General features: G+C 41.4%; 2 protein-coding genes across 5 annotated transcripts in view; one reads left to right on the top strand and one right to left on the bottom strand.

The window, feature by feature from the left end:
* abcc8 (ATP-binding cassette, sub-family C (CFTR/MRP), member 8) overlaps positions 1–21,946 on the top strand; it is a 57,271-nt gene that overhangs the window by 17,349 nt on the left and 17,976 nt on the right. For 2 of the 4 annotated variants that reach the window (XM_069527819.1, XM_069527820.1), the window contains exons 10-17: positions 260–394; positions 692–854; positions 1,125–1,165; positions 1,659–1,804; positions 3,314–3,428; positions 3,647–3,823; positions 4,164–4,236; positions 4,350–4,455. In XM_069527819.1, the coding sequence (XP_069383920.1) occupies positions 260–394; positions 692–854; positions 1,125–1,165; positions 1,659–1,804; positions 3,314–3,428; positions 3,647–3,823; positions 4,164–4,236; positions 4,350–4,455 (956 nt within the window). The remainder of the gene's footprint in view (positions 1–259; positions 395–691; positions 855–1,124; positions 1,166–1,658; positions 1,805–3,313; positions 3,429–3,646; positions 3,824–4,163; positions 4,237–4,349; positions 4,456–21,946) is intronic. The other 2 variants (XM_069527821.1, XM_069527822.1) reach the window with 1 other exon arrangement.
* Positions 7,560–21,169, bottom strand: LOC138410779 (uncharacterized). Its single transcript, XM_069527824.1, has 2 exons — positions 20,615–21,169; positions 7,560–18,994 (listed from the first exon to the last, which is right to left on the bottom strand). Exon 2 carries the CDS (start codon positions 17,561–17,563, stop codon positions 15,395–15,397), a length of 2,169 nt encoding a protein of 722 aa, XP_069383925.1. The 5' UTR covers positions 17,564–18,994; positions 20,615–21,169; the 3' UTR covers positions 7,560–15,394.

The raw sequence follows: 21,946 nt of genomic DNA, 5'->3' as shown, positions 1-21,946 counted from the left end.
AGCATAAATGTCTTTTTAAATAATAATGTCTTGTTTTTCATTCATAGGCGTCAGAGTGTTTTGAGCTGTGTGTTGCATGAATAACATTTCCTGCCATGTTTGCTGGCGTCCTTATAAAGCTCACGGTCACCGCTGCTCACTTTAGTTTTGTAACTGATAACGATGCCTCTTTGAAAATCTTGCATTGCTCTTTTTTTGTGAATATCTGAATACGAGTATAAGAGAATGAACATTTCTGTCTCTCTATCCTCCTCCTCAGATCATTGTGGGAGTGATCCTGCTCTACTACCTCTTGGGAATCAGTGCCTTGATTGGAGCGACCGTCATCGCTGTGTTAGCTCCTGTACAATACTTTGTGGCCACAAAGCTGTCCCAGACGCAAAAGAGCACACTGGTGTGTATTCAGACTCACAATGTTGTCAACACAAGTATCTGAATAACACATGTATAGAGTGACAGTAAGCTTTTTAGAGACATCCATTGTCCCTCGAAGATAAAGCCTGCTACAAAGCTGCTATTCAATCAATGTTGTTTTCCCCCTGAAGGAGGATTTTATATTAGAGAAAACATGTTGGCTTTGTTTTCTGAAAGGTTTCTGCCCACAGTAGTTCAAACCCGTGTTGCCCTTTGGTCGGACCCTTTTATAGCCCTCGATGTCCTCAGTGTCAAATTATCAATGTTTTTCCTTTAGGAATACTCCAGCGAGCGACTAAAGAAAACCAATGAGCTGCTGCGGGGCATCAAGCTGCTGAAGCTGTACGCCTGGGAGCACATCTTCAGCGACAGTGTGGAGGAGACCAGGGGCAAGGAGCTCACCAGCCTGCAGGCCTTCGCTCTTTACACATCCATATCCAGTGAGGCCCTTTGTTTCCTCTGCACACACTTTCAACTCGTACTTTGATGACATTTGAACTTCATGGAATGGAGGAAAATATTTCTCCCTTAGGCAAACACAGGTAGAAGAATGAACAAAGCTTTAAACTTCACCGCTGTGACCACAACTTACTTATTTCTATCATAAATCTTACTTTCTTTCAAGTGAACATTTTTGTTTCAACATATAAACACATGACTGGGTGTAAAGATAACTGATGTTTGACCATGTCTTTCTTTTCTGCTTTCAGTTTTCATGAATGCAGCTATTCCCATCGCAGCCGTGTTGACGGTGAGTTTCAATTCTTGTGTCATCATTTATTCACCAAGTAAGATGAGTCTCAATGTTTAGTCTCGTTAGAGTCAATAACTCCCCTGGACTCTCGGTCAGTGTGAAGGACGGAGCGAAGACACTGCCAGACAGTGTCGCCAGTAAGATGTCCAGTGACATTTCACAGTGTCACAGTGGAAGTCTCTCTGACAGCAACACACTCAATCCTGTCTGTATTTATAGAAGCCCTTCATGGTTGTTGGTCTGAGTGGTGACACATTAGAAAAGTCAGACAGATACTAGAGGAGAGGGACGACTCTGGAGGACAAATGTAGACAAACGATTCCTCTTAGGATCCAATTTTATCTGAGAGGTCGAGTTCGACTGTTCTGTTCACCTGTGACTGTGATTTAACTTTAACCGGCCACGGCTGACCATCGGCTAATCAAATGCTGAGAGCTCCGGGGCTTTAGGGTTTAACCTCTACCATTCTGTTCTCCGTCTCATCCCTCAGACGTTTGTGGTTCATGTTCACATCTCGGAGGACGCGGATCTGTCTCCAGCTGTGGCCTTTGCCTCTTTGTCCCTCTTTCACATCCTGGTCACCCCCCTCTTCCTTCTCTCCAGCGTGGTGCGTTCCACCGTCAAGGCTCTTGTAAGGTGAGGAAATAAACAAATAAAACCTGGTCGTCTTATTGCAGACGTTACGAATTTGAAGTGCCCGAAAATAGTCGAGCGAAAGGAGAAACAACAGAACCACCACTGAGAAGGAGCAGCGTGATTAAATGAAGCCCTCGACCGGTTCATGAATCAGCTGCTTTACTGGATCAACCTTTGTGCATGTAACAAAGTGCTTAAAGTCCCAGTTGCTCCAGAGCTCTGCTCTCTGACACCGATTCTATCTATTTATTTCAGCAATTAGCTTCACAATTAGTTTTTATCAGTGGAGACATCAGGCGCCTGCAGCCACAGATTTCTCTCCCTCACTTACTGATTCTGCACAACTGTATAACCATCTCCTCTCGTCATCCTCTCTCTGGTTGTACTGCTCTGTTATTCTCATAGATCTATGCAGGTAGGCTGAATATGATTAACCCATTTTTATTCTTGCACACTCGGATCTCTGATGGCCTTACGTTGCGAAAAAGTATTTTGAAAGATGGATATGCAGAGGAGAGTAGATTTACTGTCCAAGATAAACTGTCCCCACTCGTAAAGGTTGACAGTGCAAAAACTCACATGAATAATTCTCCCTGGGGTAAGCACAAATATTTATGACTCATCTGAGCAACGGTATAAATTTAAAAAAGTCAATTTATTCATGTATAATTAACCAACCACTCTGATGTCGTTTATCATCATTATCCTCCGTATGAATGACATCACAGATGAATTCACATTAATTCATCGATCTCCTTCCAGGAAAGATAGATGAAGCAAAGAGAGCATAAAGTCCATCATGTGTGTTTGAACACTTTGAAGATGAGGTGTATTTTAATAGGGTTGGGGGGGGGGGTTATGCTATGCTGCTGTAAATACCTTATTCTAACTATGCCGGCGTAGCTCTCGTGTTTGAAGGTCAAAGCCGCCTGTGATCCTTTGAGATTGAGTCTATTTTGGGACCACGGTGATCTGACACAGTTTGTCAAACGCCAGGAAAAAAATTAGCTTCATCACCTCAGTTTATCTTCACTCTTCAACGTGAGAAAACGTTTTGTTTAGATTGAATTCATTAAAGTCGACTTTAAATTTATAATCATCTGTTTTTCTTCGTGTTGACTGAAATGTTTAATGTTTCATGAGTCATCCTCATTTGATTCTTCTCTATTGAGAAGAACAGCACTCACTCATATTAACATGACTACTGCTGCTACACACAGGGTTCACTGTAGCATGTTTCCTGTGTGTGTTTTAATTTAATTTTACTGAACCATGCTCCATTGATTTTCCAATCGGTCTGACTGAATGAAGGATGTGACAGTGAACAGGCTGGATGCTGTTTTCTTAACACCAATGAAAATGAGCTCATTTCAATTCCATGTTGCTTGTGTAGTTTATTGCCCGTAGAATCAGTGCAGGAATTCCTGCTGTCGTAATAAAACACGTCATTATTTATTGTGTGTGTTTTTACAACTTGATTCATTTCACATGTTTCTCTCTGCACTGTAGCGTTCAGAAGCTCAGCGAGTTTTTCTCAAGTGATGAGATTGGAGAAGAACAGGAGCCCAGAGCGGTGTTAACCTCCGGCTCCAGTAATCACAACCAAAATAGGTACCAGGCTGTGGTAAGTAAAATAAAATGCATGTACATGTACAGTCATTAATTATATTAATGGGTGTTGAGTTTATTTAGCGCAGACATGGTTTGTTACTCACTGACTTGGCTTTGCTGCATCCAGGCTGTCTCACGTTGTTATCTTCCTCCCCCTGTAATGTCTTCCTGTTAAAATCTCCACTACCCCTTTGCCTCCTTTGTGCTGGATATTATCTTATCCTCCTCTAGTCGTCCTCAAACTCTCTCTCCTCATCGCCCTCCTCCTCTTTGTCCCGGCACCTCCAGCCCCTGAAGGTGGTGAACCGGAAGCGCCCTCCGAGGGACGACTGGAACAACTACAGCTCGCCGGGGGACCACGAAGGCGATGGACCGTCCCAGGACATGGACCAAGACCTTTGTATCAAGGTGACTTGGCCCAGTCAGACACATTCTTCATCACTGTTCCATCGAAATCAAAACAACATTTTTAACATTTTACCTTTGATAAAGGTCAGTCAGAGTGAATTACACTGATCTGACAAAATTGGGGGAAAATAGACTTTCCCTCCAGGTTTAGTCACAATCATCTTGTAGTAGTCATGACCTTTAGAGAATTCTTCGCTTGAAGAAGTCATGATATATTTTTTATAATAGTTTTGTGAAAAAAAAAAAAGATCCAATATTGAATTCTTCATCAATATTCGGTAACTTTTCTTGTAGCTAATTCCTTTCAAGTTGATTCTGATAATCTCGGACATGTTTGTAGATCAGCAGCGGTTACTTCACCTGGACCGATGGACCGCCAACACTCGCCAACGTGGACATCAAAGTTCCTTTTGGTGAGGGTCAGGCAATGTGATGCACAGTCTGCTGTCTCATTTCCACTTGTTTATTCCACCATCCAGTTTCTGTTATTTTCTAACTGTGCAATTCTCTCTCTGAAATCAATCAGGGAAGCTCACTATGATTGTCGGCCAGGTGGGCTGTGGGAAATCGTCTCTGTTGCTGGCAGCGCTGGGGGAAATGCAGCGAGTGTCAGGAACAGTCACTTGGAACAGGTCAGTTTCAGCTTCACTCGTTATTTACCTTTGGCCTGAATCTGTCTGTGCTAATCAATTGTGAACAGTGCTGTACTTCAGAATCACTCGAACACTGTGAAGTACCACTGAGCTCATTCTGACATAATTAGACCAAGAAAACAAGGTCCTGATTGAAAATAATTGTGATTCTACTCGAAAAATCGCAAAATAGATGCAGAATGAAATCAACTGTGACTAATCGCCTGTGTCTAATGAAAAGACGCTCTCCGTGCTTGGAGCTGCTGGTCTCATTACCATAACTGCATGTACAGGAAGGTCGCAGCAGTGATTAGATAAACCAATCAATGTAACATGCGTGCCCTCAGGGAAACCCGTATACTTTATGTTGTGTGGTTCATTCTTAAAATGAGATTCAATCCAGAGGTGAAAGATGAATTTGAAGTGAACTGCTTCCCACAGAGACATGATCGATATCTGGTTTTACTTCCTCGGCCGCAGCCCGAATCGAGCTCTTCTAACCTCTCTGGTAATTGGCCTGTCGGGGAGGTTGTGTGCTTTTATTTATGCGTTTTAGTGCAGAAATATGTTCGACGTCTCTGACAGGACAATATGACTAATAACATAATCAACTTCGAGCAAGCTGCAAGCACCCTCTTACTGTGACATGGCAATAAAACACAAATGGATTTACAGGTCAGTGGGAAAGAGCTCATATGTCAGCTTTTATTGTTTATGGCTGAGAGATGTGGAGGAAGAAAGGATCCTCTCATGCACCACTGACCCAAAATGAGTTAAATGCAGATGGGGAAACATCCCAACAGACTCGCTGCAGCTTCAGGCTCGGAACAAACCTTTTCAAATTAGTTTTGCATGCTCATACTGGCTTCTGCTGCTGCCTCAAAAGTGGTGGTTCCAATCCGTCCATCCATTATTTATAGCACTTATACTTTAAGGGTAGCTGGAGGCAATCCCAGATTACTTTGGGGAAGAGGTGGGGTACATCCTGGACACGTTACCAACATACAGACACAAACAATTACTTCTAACATTGACGCTGAGAGTCTATTTAGAATCTCCAACAAAGACAATCCCAAATTTGGACGGTGGGAGGAAGCCAGAGTTCTCAGCAGATATATGGAAAAGATGTGAATTCCACATAGAAAGGCCCTGGCTGCTACCAGGATTCAAACCCAGAGCCACTTGTTCTGCAACCTGTTTGGTGGTCCTGACCCCAGATTAGAAACCACCGTGTTATATGGGTGTAACGTGATATCCCTGTTTTTGTTGTAAATAATTTCAATCGTACATTAAATCTGTCAAACGACAAGTTTCCCAGACTCAGTCTTGCATCGCCTTGCTGGTTTTGTGAATGCAGGTTTATATTTAGTTAGTGATCCAGTTGTCATGTCCATGAGTCACAAGACACAAGTAGCACAAGAGCATCTGCTTCCATGTCTTGTCGTATTCGCTGGAGTCTTCTGAGAAAAGTCTTAATCCTGCTGCTGAATTTAATTAACTGATAATTCTAAGTTTCAGCAAAAGTCAAACCAGATGAAAATCAGATGTGAAGTAGCACAGCTGAAACAGAATCGCAGTGTTGCGACAGATGAAAGTCGTTAGCCTTTATCCCCCGTATCTGATCGTTTCATCACCCACCCAGGATAGCACCGCTATCACTTTCTATTTGTCAACAAAGTTTAACTCCCCTGATTGTCACAGTTTTCACTGGCAGCCACACAAACGGAGTCGTGCTGGCGCTCCCTCTTTCATATTAGGTTGGACTGTAGACCGCGCCCGCGGCCAGATCCCTGCACTTATCATGTGTCACTGGGAAAGTACAGAGTTTGACCTGCCTGTGCACTGACTGAGACACACATCCACACTGAGGCTGTGTGTTTCCACCATGTCTGTTGTTGTTATTGATGTGCTACACATGGACCAACGCTGGTGCCTGGGAGGGGGAGGGGGAGGGTCTGCTTTTGAGGAACAGCCATAACTGAATCCTGTGTAGAATGAAACAAACTGGACGCAGAGGCAGACGAGGAATCACCGTGTTGAGTGAGAGATTCATTTGGTGAGTCAGCTGTTACTGATCAGCTGATGGTGACTTCACTGTTCTGCCTGAGCTCAACGTGCTCCATGTGTTTAAATAATCAAGTAATAATAACTCTTCTGATTACTAAGAGGTGAGGGACTCTGGTTTCTGTTTCTAGTTTGACCAATCTTGTTTGGGGGGAGAATGAAAGAGGTGGAGGATATTGATCGAAATGCATCAGCTGTTGACTTTTTAATTGACCTGCATTTATATGTAGATAGCTGTTAATAGAGATCAGCCCAAATGTTGTCTGGATCTAAGATTTGTTTTGGCTGTAAATATTTTACAGTGAACGAAAGCTGTAATCTTGGCCCAGATATCTGCTGTCCACACTGGACACCACAAAATAATTGCCATTGCCCCCGAGGGGAATTTGTCACGACAGCCAATGAGTGGTTCTGTAGCTGTTTTCAATTAGCACTTAAAGTTTTTGACCCTTAGAAACTTTAACTGAAAAGTCGATAGAAATATCAATCAACTATATTTTCATAGACCTTTTTTTGTGCCATCTTTGACATTTGACGATGGAGGCGATGAAGATTTGGGGTGAAGGTTTTATGCTGTTAATATATCTATTCTCTCCTTCAGTTGCTTTGCTTTAAATCGACTCTGATTAGACTTTGTGTGAATAAAATGTTCCGGTGAGTTGAATTACAGGCCCTGGAGGGTTTCTCACAGGGAGTCGATCGTACTTAACAAACATCTGTCATTTCCACTGGTGGGATCTCTCTCCCACCTGCTCCTCTCTGGCTCCTGTTGTCCTCTTCCTTCCATTTCCCAGCTCCAAATATGGCACAGGGCAAAGACTGTCTAGGATTTCTCTGTCGTTGAGGTGGAGGACTATTTGTATCCTGACGTCAGTCCAGTCAAACTGGTGCTGGTGGGATATCGTATGTGCAGAAAGGTCCAGAGTCGGGCCTTTGGAGAGGTTCAGGTCATGACACTAAAACATACCTGCTGAAGCAATTGTCGTATATCGGGGTTGCGATGATGTGAAGATGATGAAGGAATCTCCGATGACACCGTCTTGATTGTATATAAAAGTTTAATACAAAAAGTTCAGCATCAATACAAGCAAAGCAATCTGCCTGGAGAGAGATTCGGGGCCAATGTGAATCTTCTGCTGAGGCAACTTCATCTCCTCGTTTATATAGGAGGGTTGTTTGCGTAAACCTAAAGAAAATGCATCTGGCTTTCCTCCAGATTGTCCGGTGCCAGGAAGGGAATAGCACCAGCTCTTCACGTTTATACCGTCACAGGAAGGGAGACGACACTAGCCCAAATTTAATGTTGCACTTAGAGCTGTGACCTATCACCCTACCATTTCTTCAGGCTTTCTCCACATTCCTCAAGACCTGTGGACCTCAAACCTAAAGATAAATTTCTTTTATGGGGAAGACTACACATAGCATTTCAGACACCACATATTTCCCCCCTTCGAGACTACGCAGAGTCTCGAAAAACAAAAATAATAACATATATGTTTAAATTTGTGATTTAGCAACATTAAGTAACTTTATGGAGTGCGAGAGTGAAAAACCTGTCAGGCAGCTATCTTTCCTGAAACATCCCTCAATCAATCAAGACAGGAGAATTCTCTCACGGCCCCTCTGCCTTAGGCGGCCACACGTAGAACTCCAAACCAATCAAAAAAATGAAGAATTTAATAATCTGTATATGAATATTACTTAAACAAATATATATGGAAACCTCAGAAAAATAAAATCAAAAAATGTCCAAATTCAGGCTGGTCGACCCATCGCACCTTCCAATGAACCTGTCCTTGCCTAGCCCCAATATCCCTAAACATCAAAACAATCAAAAAATCTGAGGTCCCAATATATTCACCCAGTAACAACATCATTCTTCAAAAATTATCGTAAAAGAAAATGTTATAAAAGTTAAATATTGCTCATACAATAATAAAAGGAAAAACTAAAAGCTAAGTCAAACATTTATGTTTTACTAAGATTATCATAAGCATTATCAAAGATTACAACAAAAAAATATAGAAGAAAAGACAAGAATATATCACACTGCAGCTCCTTCGCAGCGTCGACTCTCAGTGCAGTGTCGATGGTGTGGTGACTTCTAGACATGTTATCACAGTGTCCTTGCTCAGAGTCCTTCAGTCCATTCTTATTGTCCATGTTTGAGTGTCTTAATCCCTTCAGCATATCCCCCAATATTGTTCTAGGAGGAAAGAAAAGAAAACACCAAACAGTATCTTTTGCAGAAACAATCAAATGCATAGAAATGTATAATTCATGACATCACATTATTTCCAATTATGAGTCACTATTTCCATTTCCCCCCTTTTATAATAACATTCTATATATATAAAAAATAACAAAAACATAGGGCGGGTACAACATTCAGAATGGATATGTATCCACCAATTCTCCTCCTACTGTCACTTCCTCATCAATGTCCACATCAGTTTCATGCAATAATGGCATCTGAGTTTTGTCCCCAGGCATCACAACTCCTACCCATCTCATTATCATAACCTTCGCAAAGGTCAGCAACAGCGTGCAAAAACAAAACATCACACTTAATGACAAAAGAAGTGCTGCCAAAACCTGAACCAATATGGCTCCAAAGGGTCCTAGTTTTTCCTGCAGCCAACTGTTTGCAGACCATCCAGCTCCTTCAGATGCACCAAATGCATCTCTTATAAGCTTCAATGCATCTACAACACTAGTCATATTGTCAAAACTGTCAGGAATCAGAGTGTAACAAGCGTCACCAGTCAAATTTAAAGCCACACACAGGCCACCTTGTTTGGCCAAAATGTAGTCAAGTGCCATGTCATGTTTCAACAATGTCAATCTGTGGCTCCTTTCAGTATTTGACAAAAAGTCGAAACCTCTTATGGTTTCATTCGCAAATCCTTGTAGGGTGTAAGTGATGTTATCAATATGATCTGCCAAAAATGTCACACCATACCATGGAAAGAATCCTATACCCCATTTCTCTGCTAGGCTTATCCTCCAATGGTAGGACTCCAAATTATGAAACTGTGCCAGGGCTCGTCTCTTCCTACTACTGGAAACAGTATTAGATTGGATTTCATCAGGTACCTGTCCCTTCTGCACAGTAAAGACCTCATATGGAAGTTTCAATGTTGCCATGTAACAACATCCCGTCCATCCATATGGTAAAAATATATAAGCCTTATTATCACAAACCCACCAAATGTCCTTGAAATTGCCTATAGTCACATTTCCAGGCAAAATTTGGTGTCGCACCATCAATGTTCTATGCCGTTTGTGATGCGGCATATAGAAAGTCACTTCATGCAAAGCATCAATAGAGTCACGGTCATGCATATCCAGGTTCATCATATACCCGTCACAGTCTGATATTCCCATAAACATCCCTGGTCCATCATAAGTATTATTCGAACAAAAGCAGCTGTCTGCTCTCACGGGTAATACATCCATTGATTCAGGAACTGCTGTTATCATGTTTTCCTGTTGACCAAGTAAATTCATGTACGGCAATTCTCCTAGCCAAGAACAATTGAGTCTAGGTCTAAACAGATGAACTGACCAAGCCATCACTATATCTATTGCGGATCGCTGCTGATACAGCAACCATGAAAGTGCATAAGATTGGCACACACTGGTTAGTGGTTCTGGAACCGTCTCTAAAATTGAAGGCCATGTGCCTGGTGATGGAACTTTTACTATACATGGACAATTCAATTTTCTAACCGATCTTACGGAATGAGTTAACTGTTGGAACCATAAGTTCCTACTCGCCCATGGGTCTGCAATGTGTAACACAGAAGAATCAAATCCAAAGGCTTTCCACTCAGTGTCTCTCTTCTGCAATGTATGGTATTGATCAGTTACATCTTCTGGTATCCAGTCAGAGGCGAAAAACTTATTATCCACATCTGAAATTTTGTTCAGATTTGGAACAGATGATTTTACATCAACCTCCTTCAAAGTCGTAGCTATAGTAATAGTCTCAATTTGTGTATTAACACTAGTTGATTCCCCAACAACTTGGAGTTCTAAACTCTTCTTTCTATCTATGACCACTAGAGTCACTAGTTTAACTCTAAATGTCAACTCTGACCCTTTACTCAGAGACTGTGGATCATAAAAAGAGCATTTATAGTCACCTTGATCTTCCTGCTGAGGTTTTATCACATAGAGACTACAATCTCCTGCAATCTTCAGTCTCTTCTTATCATTAATTAACACAAACTTTCTTAATGGTGATGTATTTGACAGGTTTAAAATTCTGCCATGACCGTCTTCCCACTGGACTCTAAGCTTTCCCTCGCCACTATTTTCTCCTGTGCATTGGCATGGGAGCTGAACCGATTTCCCTAAGGTTACTTCAACCCTAACTCTCGTATCGTTTAGGTGTAACCCTTTTCCGAATCGGTCTTGGACTCCTTCGTCTAATGGAATATCTGAATCCTTTCGCAGCGGAATCACCCCCCTTTGAAACCTTTGGCGTTTTGTGCTTCGCAGAAATGGACTCTGTTGTTTCTGGGACATGTCGAAGATCGATGTCATCGAATCTTCTTTCCTGTCCATTAACTGCAGAGTCATTACCGGCATCATCAAAAATGTACACAGAATCATCAGGGTTGTCCACAACATGGACAATCTTCTCTTCCGGATTTTGACTCTGAAGGGTGTCATGCATCTCTCCCTCTGTTGCATGTTCTTGTACATTTTCCTCCGGCTCTCTTGAGCCCCTAACATCACGGCCTTGTAGGCGTGGCGCCTGGTCTTTTGGCGCTTTAACACAATGAGACAAATGATACCACGTTGGAGACCCTTTAACCTGGACCGCAGTTCCAGTGCTGCGAACCACTACAAATGGACCTTCACGGCGTTCGTTATACCACTTTCTTCTAAATACCTTCACGAACACCTTGTCTCCAGGCTGCACTGTGTACCTCTTTTGCTCATCAAGCTTCTCCTGTACCTCCTCCTTTCTTTGCCTGTCAGAAACATAAGTGGATATTCTTTTATGCAGATTAGCCACATATGTAACATAAGCTCGCATTTCATCTTCCAAAAGGGCTAAGCTTGGACCCTTTCCACTCGTACGCAAACAAGGAGTTGGCATTTGTCTTCCTGTGATTAACTCATGAGGTGTCATATGCAAATCACGCAGCTCACTTGAGCGACACACCATTAGTGCTAGTGGAAGTGCCGCTATCCAATTCAGACCTGTGTGCTGGCAGATTTTAACAATGCGATTTTTTAAGACACCATTCATCTTTTCACACATTCCTTGACTTTGCGGATGATAGACTGCACCAAGACGTTGTTTAATTCCTAGTTTTTGCAGTATTAGTTTTATCGTCTTATCCACGAACTCTTTGCCATTGTCTGAAGAAATTCGATCTGGAAGTCCCCATCTACTTATGACTTCTCTACACAAAAATTTAGCTACAGACTGAGCATCCTTCCGCTTGGTTGGACAAGCTTCAGGCCATCGTGAAAATCTGTCCACAACAACCAGCATATATCTTTTTCCTTCAACTGGTTTTATCATGTCAACATAGTCCACTACTAACTCACGCATTGGACCTCTCGGAGTTGGAATGTAACCAGGAGGTACTGGTACACCCCTCCGAATATTATTTTTCAAACAGATGGTACATCTGCCAATAACATAGTCAATTTGTTCAAGCAAGTATGGTGCCCAAAAACCATACTCCTTTGTGATCTTTCTCCTAACTTCCCCCCTTGCAACATGAGCTAACCCATGAGCTTCCTGAATCATCAGACCTAACAGGTCTGAAGGTGCTACTATCAGCCCCTCATGATTTCTCCAAAGTCCAGTAGAATCTCGGGTTGCACCTCGATCTAGCCAAAGCTGTTTATCAGCTGCAACAGCAGTTTCTTGCATTAAGATCACATCTCTGAGTGTAATTTTTTCTTCTAAGTCCACTTCATGAGTGACTAGAAAGATTTTTCCCAATTTATCTGCACATGTGACTGCCTTTGCAGCTTCGTCAGCCGCTTTATTTCCTTGTGTGACTTTTGATACATCGTTTTTATGTGCTGCACATTTAGCTATCGCTATCTCTTTAGGTTTCATCATGGCATGCAACAGTTTCATTATTTGATCGTGATGTTGTATTGGAGAACCATCTGTTTTCTTAAACCCTCGGTTCTTCCACACTGATCCAAACAAATGACACACATTATGTGCATACGCAGAATCTGTAAATATTGTCACTCGCTTACCTTCCGCCAACAAACATGCTTCAGTTAGCCCCACTAGTTCAGCAAGTTGCGCTGATGCAGGCTGTGGCACTACTTCAGCCTTCTCAACAACAAATCCCGTTCCTTGGGCTTTTACCACTGCATAGCCAGCACTCAATTTATCACCCACACGATAACAAGATCCATCAGTCCAATACTCAAGATCCGCCTCACGCAAAGGGAGGGCTTGCAAATCTGATCTAAGTCTAGAGTATTTTTCTGCTTCATGCAAGCAGTCATGCGGTTCACCATCCTCTGGGGTTGGCAAACTCTCAGCTGGATTCACCGTGACACACCTGGCTAGGGTGACATCTTCCTGCTCTAAAAGCCTATGATAGTCTCTTAACCTAGACATAGTCAATGTGTATTTACCATAGTTCAAGAGATTTCTGAGACTATGATGTGTAAGAATTGTTACCGGATAACCCATTGTGACAGATGACGCCTTATCATACATTAAAGAAACTCCCACCATTGCTCTGTAGCACAGTGGTAGTCCCAGTTCAACTTCTGAATAAGCAGTGGAATAGTAAGAAATAGGTTGTGGACTTGTCCCCGTTCCTGTTGGTTGACAAAGAACTGCACACGCATATTTACCCCCAGAAGAAGTGGACACATACAACAAGAAGTTCTTAGTGTAATCTGGAAGTGCTAATGCTGGAGCCTCCTGTAATCTCTGTTTTATAGTCTCAAATGCCAAAAGGCCTTCCTGTGTCCAGGAAAGATTACCATGAAGTTGATTATTGCCAGTATCTTTAATCATAGCTCTCAACGGCCCCGTTAAACTAGCATAATCCTCTATCCATGCTGAGGAATAGCCAGCAATACCAAGAAATGTCATCATTTCTCTAACTGTTCTAGGCTTTGGAGCCTTTCGAATAGCTTCTAACTGACTATCAGAAATGCTTCTATGTCCCTTTGTTATCGTCTGACCCAAATAAACCACTTTCTCCTGACAGTACTGCAGCTTCTTCTGAGAGGCCTTGTGCCCCTTCTCTGCCAGTATCTGTAGTAGTTTAATCGAATCCTTATGACATGTCTCTTTATCTGGTGAACAGATGATAATATCATCCACATATTGAACAACAGTGCTTTTTAGTTCCTGATTTATCCCTGCCAAATCATCTTTCAATACTTTATTGAAAATATGTGGACTATGTTTGAACCCTTGTGGCAATCTCTTATACTCATAAAATTGTCCTTTGTATGTGAACCCAAATAGACCCTGGCTTTCTAAACTAAGTGGAACACTGAAAAAGGCACCACATAGATCTAATACTGTGAAATGTGTTGAATCCGGAGGAATTTGAGTTAGCAAAGTATGCGGATCCGGCACTTCTGCTGGAGAATCAGCTACTACTTCATTTACTGCTCTCAAATCATGTACCAGGCGATAAGAATCATCTGGCTTCTTCACAGGTAACAAAGGCGTGTTACTTTGAGGATTCTGTGTTATCTTAAGAACATCTGCTTTCAGAAGTCCTTCAATTTGTGGTTCAATCCCTTGGATTGCCTCTTCTTTTAGAGGATACTGGTTCTTCCAAGGAGGTCTGACTCCTGGTCGGAGTTCAACTTTCGTCGGTTGGGCTGACTTCACAAGTCCAATATCAGTACTATGTCGTGACCATAAGCATTCTGGAACTTGTTGCAGCATTTCCTCTCTCATAGTGTCTAAGCTCTCCTTAACACTGTAGATTGACTCATGTGTCATCCGCACTATTTGTGGCTGTCCCTGTCCTTGAGCAGAGATCATAATCTTAATGAATCGTTGATCTTCACTTTTCCAGATGGCAAGGTTCTCTTTCACCGGTTGAAAAACAGCTTCCTCTGCTTCTGTCATCATTCCTCCTATATGCTTCTGCTCATAGTCATCAGACACCAACAAGGTCACATGTGGTGCACTCTTCTTGATAGCAAACTCTTTGTCCAAATAGTCATCTTTATTTATCTTCATAGCTGCTCCTTGTGGTCCCAAGATTATACAGCTCGAGCTGAGTTGAACTTGCTTTGGTTGTCGACTCAACCATTCTTCTGAGTTTGATTTGGTATCATCCTTGAAATACTTAAGCGTACAGTGTAATGGATACTCTGGAGGCTTCGCATCAGGCATGTTTGCTATGATAAACTTCTTCCACAATTTAGCTGGTTCCAAAAAATCTGGACTGAGATTTCCAATCCAAAAGACTGAAGAGCCATCAGTCTCTGTTGTCATTGGTAATTGGTGAATTGCATCATCTGGTACTTCCACCCGACAACCGTCCAGTGTACAGTTTATTACACAGTTCAGTCTACATAGAGCATCTCTTCCCAAAAGTGCAATTGGTGTATGTTCTGATACCAGTATGGGTATTGTAGTTTTCAAATTTTTGTAGCAGAGCTCAATTGGTTCTGTAAGAGGAATCAGCTGTTTCACTCCCTCAAATCCGATTGTCCTAATCAATTGACCAGACATGGGAAGATGTGTAGCATCTTTAGGCCGAATACAGGTGAAAGCAGCTCCGCTATCCACCATCATTTCCAATGGTCGATCATTTACTTTCACCACTATTGTTGGATCTTTCTCCGGTCCTGACACTACCAGCTGACACCCCCCCTTCGGATCTTCTGGGCACCTCTAAAATCCTGGTTCCGGGCCCCTGTATGGGTGCACCGGTCCCCTGAATGACCTTGATTGGCCCCTGTATGCTCCTCTGAAGTTTCCTCTAAAGTTTCCTCCTCTGAAGTTTCCTCCTGATCTGTTGCACTCCCGGGCAAAGTGACCAACCTGTCCACAATTATAACATACTTCTGGAAGCTGTTGGAAATCCTGAGTGAATCGTCCTCCTCTTCCTCTGAAGTTTCCTTGATCTCTTCCTCTCCAGGTCTGCGCTTGACCAGAAACTGACTGTGGGAAGGAAACAACTGGAACTACTGGTTGTGGTTGAAGTGATTGGGGCTGAACCTGCTCCAGCTGTGGTCGTGGTGATGGTTGATTCAGCGGAGGCTGACTGTGCATAACCAAAGCTTGCTTCTTCTCCTTCTTCTTGTTGTCTACCAGTTGGATTTGATTAAGTTTTCTGAGAGTCTCTTGGTCCTGTTCCTTCTGATCATGTTCCTTTTTCCTATATAGCTCCACTTGATGGGCTATGTGATCTGTATACACACCCTTTGCCATGCTTCCAAGTCCAACCACCTCTGCTAGTTTGCTCCTCACTGGTATGGGCAGCCCCTTCTGTAACTTGGCTCGCAAAATTGACTGCTCCATCTGATTTAGATCTGGATCGTTTCCTGTAACATTTCTCCACACTTGATGGGCTCTTGATACATAGGCCCTCGGGTTCTCTTCCTGTCCCAATGGCTCAATTAGAATATTGTCCGGATGTACATTTGTTGGAAATGTGTCTTTCAATGCTCTCCACACTTGACCTCTCCTTGCAGCAAACAATTCTGGATCATTCACAGCAGTTCCCACATGTCGAGTCAATCCTGCTTTCTGCAGAATCTCTTCCATAGCTGGGACCCCAAGGAGATTAGCCAAGAGTCTCTTAATGTCTCCTACAGCGGGTTGCGTTCCCACCATAATCTCTTCCAGCTTCGAAATCCAAGGATGTGCTCCATCTTGAAGTGTAGGCAACTTCTCAAGTATAGCAGACATATCTGTACTCTGCCAAGGCTTGTACTCTAAATTCTGTCCTCGGATTATCACCGGACACATCTTTTCAGGTACCTTCCCTTTCCTTGAGCGCAGTGAATATTTCTTTTGGGGTTCTTTTTTCTGCAAGTTTTTCTTCAGTATCTGCAGTTCCTCCAATTGGTTCTCCAATGTTTCTCTGCTCCCTGATCTGGTGGATTTATCCAACTTTGAAAGGCATTGATCTATGCTTCTTTCAACTTCATCCAGAACCCTTCTGTGGTCTTCTAATCTGGTGCTGGATGTCCCTGGAGAAAACCCTCTTGAAGATGAAGCACCTCTGGTTTCCCAATCTCCATCACTGTCTTCATTCTCAGTCTCATTGGAGCTAGCATCTCCCAAGTCCTTTGTCCTCCATGTTCTATCTCCTCTCCTTTCCGCTCTAGCCAGCATCCGTCTGACTTCAGGATCATATCCACCTATCATCTGCTCCGAGTCACTCTGATTATCATCATCATCTCTGATTTCCATCCTCCTCATCCTTAGTCCACCTCTGGCTTCCAGAGTTGACGTTTTCCTCTTACTTTTGGAGCTTGGATACATCCTTATGGTTGTTTCCGCTTTTCCCATCTCTATCGTTCGGTCATCATCATCTCTGACACGATAGTTTCCTTCCTGACTGATCACTGGGAGCTGAGGATAGACATCCTTGAACTTCACCTCCTTCTCATAAGGTGGGGGTCTCTTCACTGGATCCGTATGTGAAAACGGTGCACTGATTTCTATCATCAGTTTTTCTGTTTCTTTAGCATTTTGTCCTATTTCTTCTGCTCCTCTGTCTCTGCTATCCTTTGCGACTTTTATCAGTTTCTGTCCCTCATTTTCAAACAACTGGAGAATGCCGAGCTCCACTTGTCTCTTTTCTTTACGTTTTGCCCCTTTTTTCCCTTTCTTTTGGTTTGCCTTATATGTAGACACAAGAACCTGCATTATTTTAATTACATCAGGGTTAAGAGTCCCCTGTACTGGCCATGGTTGGTCAATATCAGGCCAACGCTTATGCCATTTCTCTGATAACTTTACGATGCCTATGCCTTTAATTAAAGGGTTATTTTTCTGTACTATATCAACCGGAGTGAGTGCTTTTGAAGTTTTATTGTCCTTTTTAAACATTTTAATGGTGCCTTTATATCCCCTTATTGTATTTTAAACTAATTATTGAGACTAGGACAATTTAAAGCTAATTGGATCACTTTTTATTTTATTTGTTTCTTTTAATTTAATTTAATTTATTTATTTATTTTTAATTTAATTTTAATTTAATTTTAATTAATCAATTGACCGAGCTAAGTGATTAATTAATTGATTGAACTAATTGATAAATGAACTGATTAAGCCAAGTGATTAATCAGTCAATTGCTCAATTGATCAACTGTTTTCAATAAACCACCACGTTAGGACAATCAATGAGAGAAAATCAAATTAATTTGCCAACTCTAAAAAAAATCAAGCACTTATTGATATAATAGCAAGATCATCACAATAAGTCCACATAAAATGTTGACTCAGCACACAAACAATCTATCAAATTATAAACACAATTTTCTCAATGTCTTGCAAACAAAGAAAAGCCAATCAGAATTAAAGCTCAAAGAATCTAACGTTCCGACAAGGGACAAACTATCAGCAAATGTGCTCCCACTCACAGCCAGACAACCACCTAATTGTCATCAAACACACACATTCACCTTAAATCATCAAACAATCACAAAATTGAATTATCAATGAAGCTCAAATCAGAATGAACCATACACAGACAACAAATTCACTTTTGCAACTTTCAGCATTGAGTTTAAATCAAATCATCATACTCCATGAATTAATTAAATTCATCAACTGGTCAGTGCTTTGCCAAGCGTCTCTGTTAAAAAACTACAGCATGTGAGATGTCATATATAAGCAGACAGATGGATGTACTAATGCACTAAAGGTAAAAATGTACAAGTACAAAAACTGATAGCTCAGATTAGTCCAAGTATAGACAATGGTAGTTTTCTGCTAAAAAGGAAACAACTCAGAGTCTCAAGTTGCTTAATGGATACCAGGCAATACTGAAATGTTTATCTAAGTCAATTTAGTGTAAGAGAAACACATGATGTAGGAGAAGTGGCAGGAGTTCATAAACAAACCATACACACCAGATGTTGACCACTAAGTGTTTTAAAAGGTCAAGCAAACACCAGAAGTGTCACACAAACATCAATCACAACCAACTCAGAGCTATAAAAGTAACACTTTAACGATCTCCCAACTCGCTCAATTTATCTTCTCACTTTACTGAGGTATTTCTCCAACACCCCCCAAATTGAGAAATATCTTTATAAAAGCCTTTAAGTCAAAGAAAACTAATATCTATCAATAATAATGACTATAAATGAGTGGACATACATATGTTTAAATGCAGATATAGGTTAAAGAGTTTGTGGATAAAACTGCACTGGCCTTAATCAGATTGGAATCAGGAGGCGCACACAGCAAGTATCGCTCCGTGGGACACACTGGTCAGCGTCTCTGCTTATCGTCTGTCTCTCTTCTCTCCTCTCCCTTACACACCATAGGTGGATAAGGGAAAAAACAGACAGAAACTTAATATCTTATCCCACTAAGTCCTTATAACAGCAAAATAACAATTCAATACCATTTATGCACATCTGCCAACACATTAGATCTGTTTTATCTAAGACAGAAGTCATCCACTTTTCAAACATCAGCGCACAGTCACATACCAGACATCATCAATACAAAATTTTATTCACCCTAATAGCATTTCAAATTTTAATAGTATTTTATTATCCCCAAGCAGTGTTTCCCAATACTCTCTTGTTTTATCCATGCTTATGCACACAAAACATCCTCACTGATTTCTTTATTTCTCTTAATAGTTATAAACGTCCTTTTTGGGGCTCATGTTTAACCAATCATTATGTCCCCCTTTCAGAGGCTCATTTGGTTTATTAAAATATTTGAAACGTCCCCAAAGAAGGCTCATATAATTAATCAAATCATAAAGTCCCTTTATCATCAATAGGGCTCATACATGTTCTTTAACAGATTAAAAACAAAATATCTTATATTATAAAATAGTAAGTCTCTTTATTACTCAACCACATGTATTCATTCAATTTAAACCAACACAGCAACACAAACCACTCAGATCAAGCGCTCTCAACTGATCTCACACACATACACACACAGAGCTCCAACAGCTGATCTTACGCACACACACAGAGAACTTTGGCATCACTCCAAAGACACAGACAGCATCCAATCCTAAAGTTTCAAGTCGACTCATTCATACTTTTCCTATAGCATGCTTTTAGCCGCTCCTTCCTTATCCTTTTAAATCTAAATTTATGCTACCTTTTGAGGTGTAGTTATTCAATGAGAGGTTAATTCGAGCATCTGTTCGTCAACTATTGCTGAAAACTTACAATTGAATTTTATTTCTACATCTCCAGTTCCTTGAACTGACCTGAAATTCACTTAGTGACTTTCTAGGATTTAGGCCGATTTAGAATCGCCTCCCTGAGGGCTTGGTCAAATCCGCGGCTTTTTCTTTTAATTCTTACCTTTATTCCTATTTGCTTTACAAGCATTTACTCTTATTTCATCCTTTTACTTTATTCCTTTATCTTTATCCTTTTACCTTATTCCTTATCTTTTATCCTTTTACCTTATCCGTTTTTACATCTTTTTACACATTACCAATTACTCCTGGGCCCAGGATTGTTACTTACTTTTTTTTAAACCAAATCTGACTATTCCTTAAAGTCTATTTTCACGCAGCGTCTAATCTACACATGTCTTACCGTTAAGAAGATGAGGGCCCTTTCTTCATTAATCTCGCATGGTGTTATTTAGCTCACCTTATCGTTACTAATCAGACTATTCTACACCTTTACTTTAACTCTGTACTATCTTCAGTACTTTCCATTTTCTTTTACTCATATTCCTTATATTCCTTATATTCCTTATATTCTCTATTGTACTCCCCCCTGTTGCGTTGTGCACTACGCAACAAAGTCAAATTTAGAACGGAGCTCCACTCAACAGCAACACATCATGACATGCCCACACAGATGAATCATTTACGGTGTGACCAAACAGCAGCACACAACAGCAGCAACGAACGTACCAGCGCCCAATAATGTGAGAAATGCTCACCCTTTTCTTTTGCCGGCTTGGTGCGGGAGTAGGTGCGCTGAAGTTGTCGGCGACGCTGCAGGACACAGCACGTCCGAAGTTCGTGACGCCAAGTCTTGTCGTATATCGGGGTTGCGATGATGTGAAGATGATGAAGGAATCTCCGATGACACCGTCTTGATTGTATATAAAAGTTTAATACAAAAAGTTCAGCATCAATACAAGCAAAGCAATCTGCCTGGAGAGAGATTCGGGGCCAATGTGAATCTTCTGCTGAGGCAACTTCATCTCCTCGTTTATATAGGAGGGTTGTTTGCGTAAACCTAAAGAAAATGCATCTGGCTTTCCTCCAGATTGTCCGGTGCCAGGAAGGGAATAGCACCAGCTCTTCACGTTTATACCGTCACAGGAAGGGAGACGACACTAGCCCAAATTTAATGTTGCACTTAGAGCTGTGACCTATCACCCTACCATTTCTTCAGGCTTTCTCCACATTCCTCAAGACCTGTGGACCTCAAACCTAAAGATAAATTTCTTTTATGGGGAAGACTACACATAGCATTTCAGACACCACACAATCAACTGCAGCACATCCAAGAGTTGACCCCGTGACCCATATTACAGGATGAAAAGAGAACTTGACTGTAGAGGATCAGTGAAGTGTATAGTGTGTTGCCTGGTTACAGTTATTTATAAAAACAATTCAACAAAAGCGCTCATTGTGTGAGAGAATGACTGTTTGCTGACAAATAGCTACGTATTATCAGTTGTTATCAGTCGTGGTCATCACAGTGAACATGCACCATTACTCCCCGTCATCATTATGGTGTGCTTTAAAGTTTTAACGACGGGTGATTAAGATTATTAAAGACAATTAGAAACAGTGGGAGGGTCCTTGGTCCGGCTTTGATGATTACTAAGGTTCTCGTTGCTGATAGACGCTGTTCTGTGTGACTCCCTCACACAGTCTCCACCATGTTGGTGGTTCAGTCAGAGATGAAAGCTGTAAGTTGTCACCCACTGAATCATTAGGTGATGAGTTTTGATGAGGCTATTTCCCGAAGGGGAAATCCACCCTGTGAAATATTCAATGTGATATTCAACTCGGAACATCCCAAGAAGTTGACAAAACATTATCACCATATTTTTTCACTGAGGTAAAAGTGTAAAATATGTGTTCGCTTTAAAAAAAAAAAAAACTGAGACACTTTCTGTAGTTTTCAGATCTTTTTGCTTTTGCTTTCATAACTTACTACCCCACTGTCTTAAGTTATTTAAACTAAATTCATTTTAGTAATAAATCAGACTATGCCCTTTTTGAAAACCAAACACAACCTGACTTCCCCTTTACCT

The sequence above is a fragment of the Paralichthys olivaceus genome, chromosome 7, assembly GCF_024713975.1.
Source record: "Paralichthys olivaceus isolate ysfri-2021 chromosome 7, ASM2471397v2, whole genome shotgun sequence".
In the NCBI taxonomy this organism is placed as follows: Eukaryota; Metazoa; Chordata; class Actinopteri; order Pleuronectiformes; family Paralichthyidae; genus Paralichthys; species Paralichthys olivaceus.
Note: the sequence above shows the minus strand (reverse complement) of the source record. Positions and strands in the feature narration are given on the sequence as shown.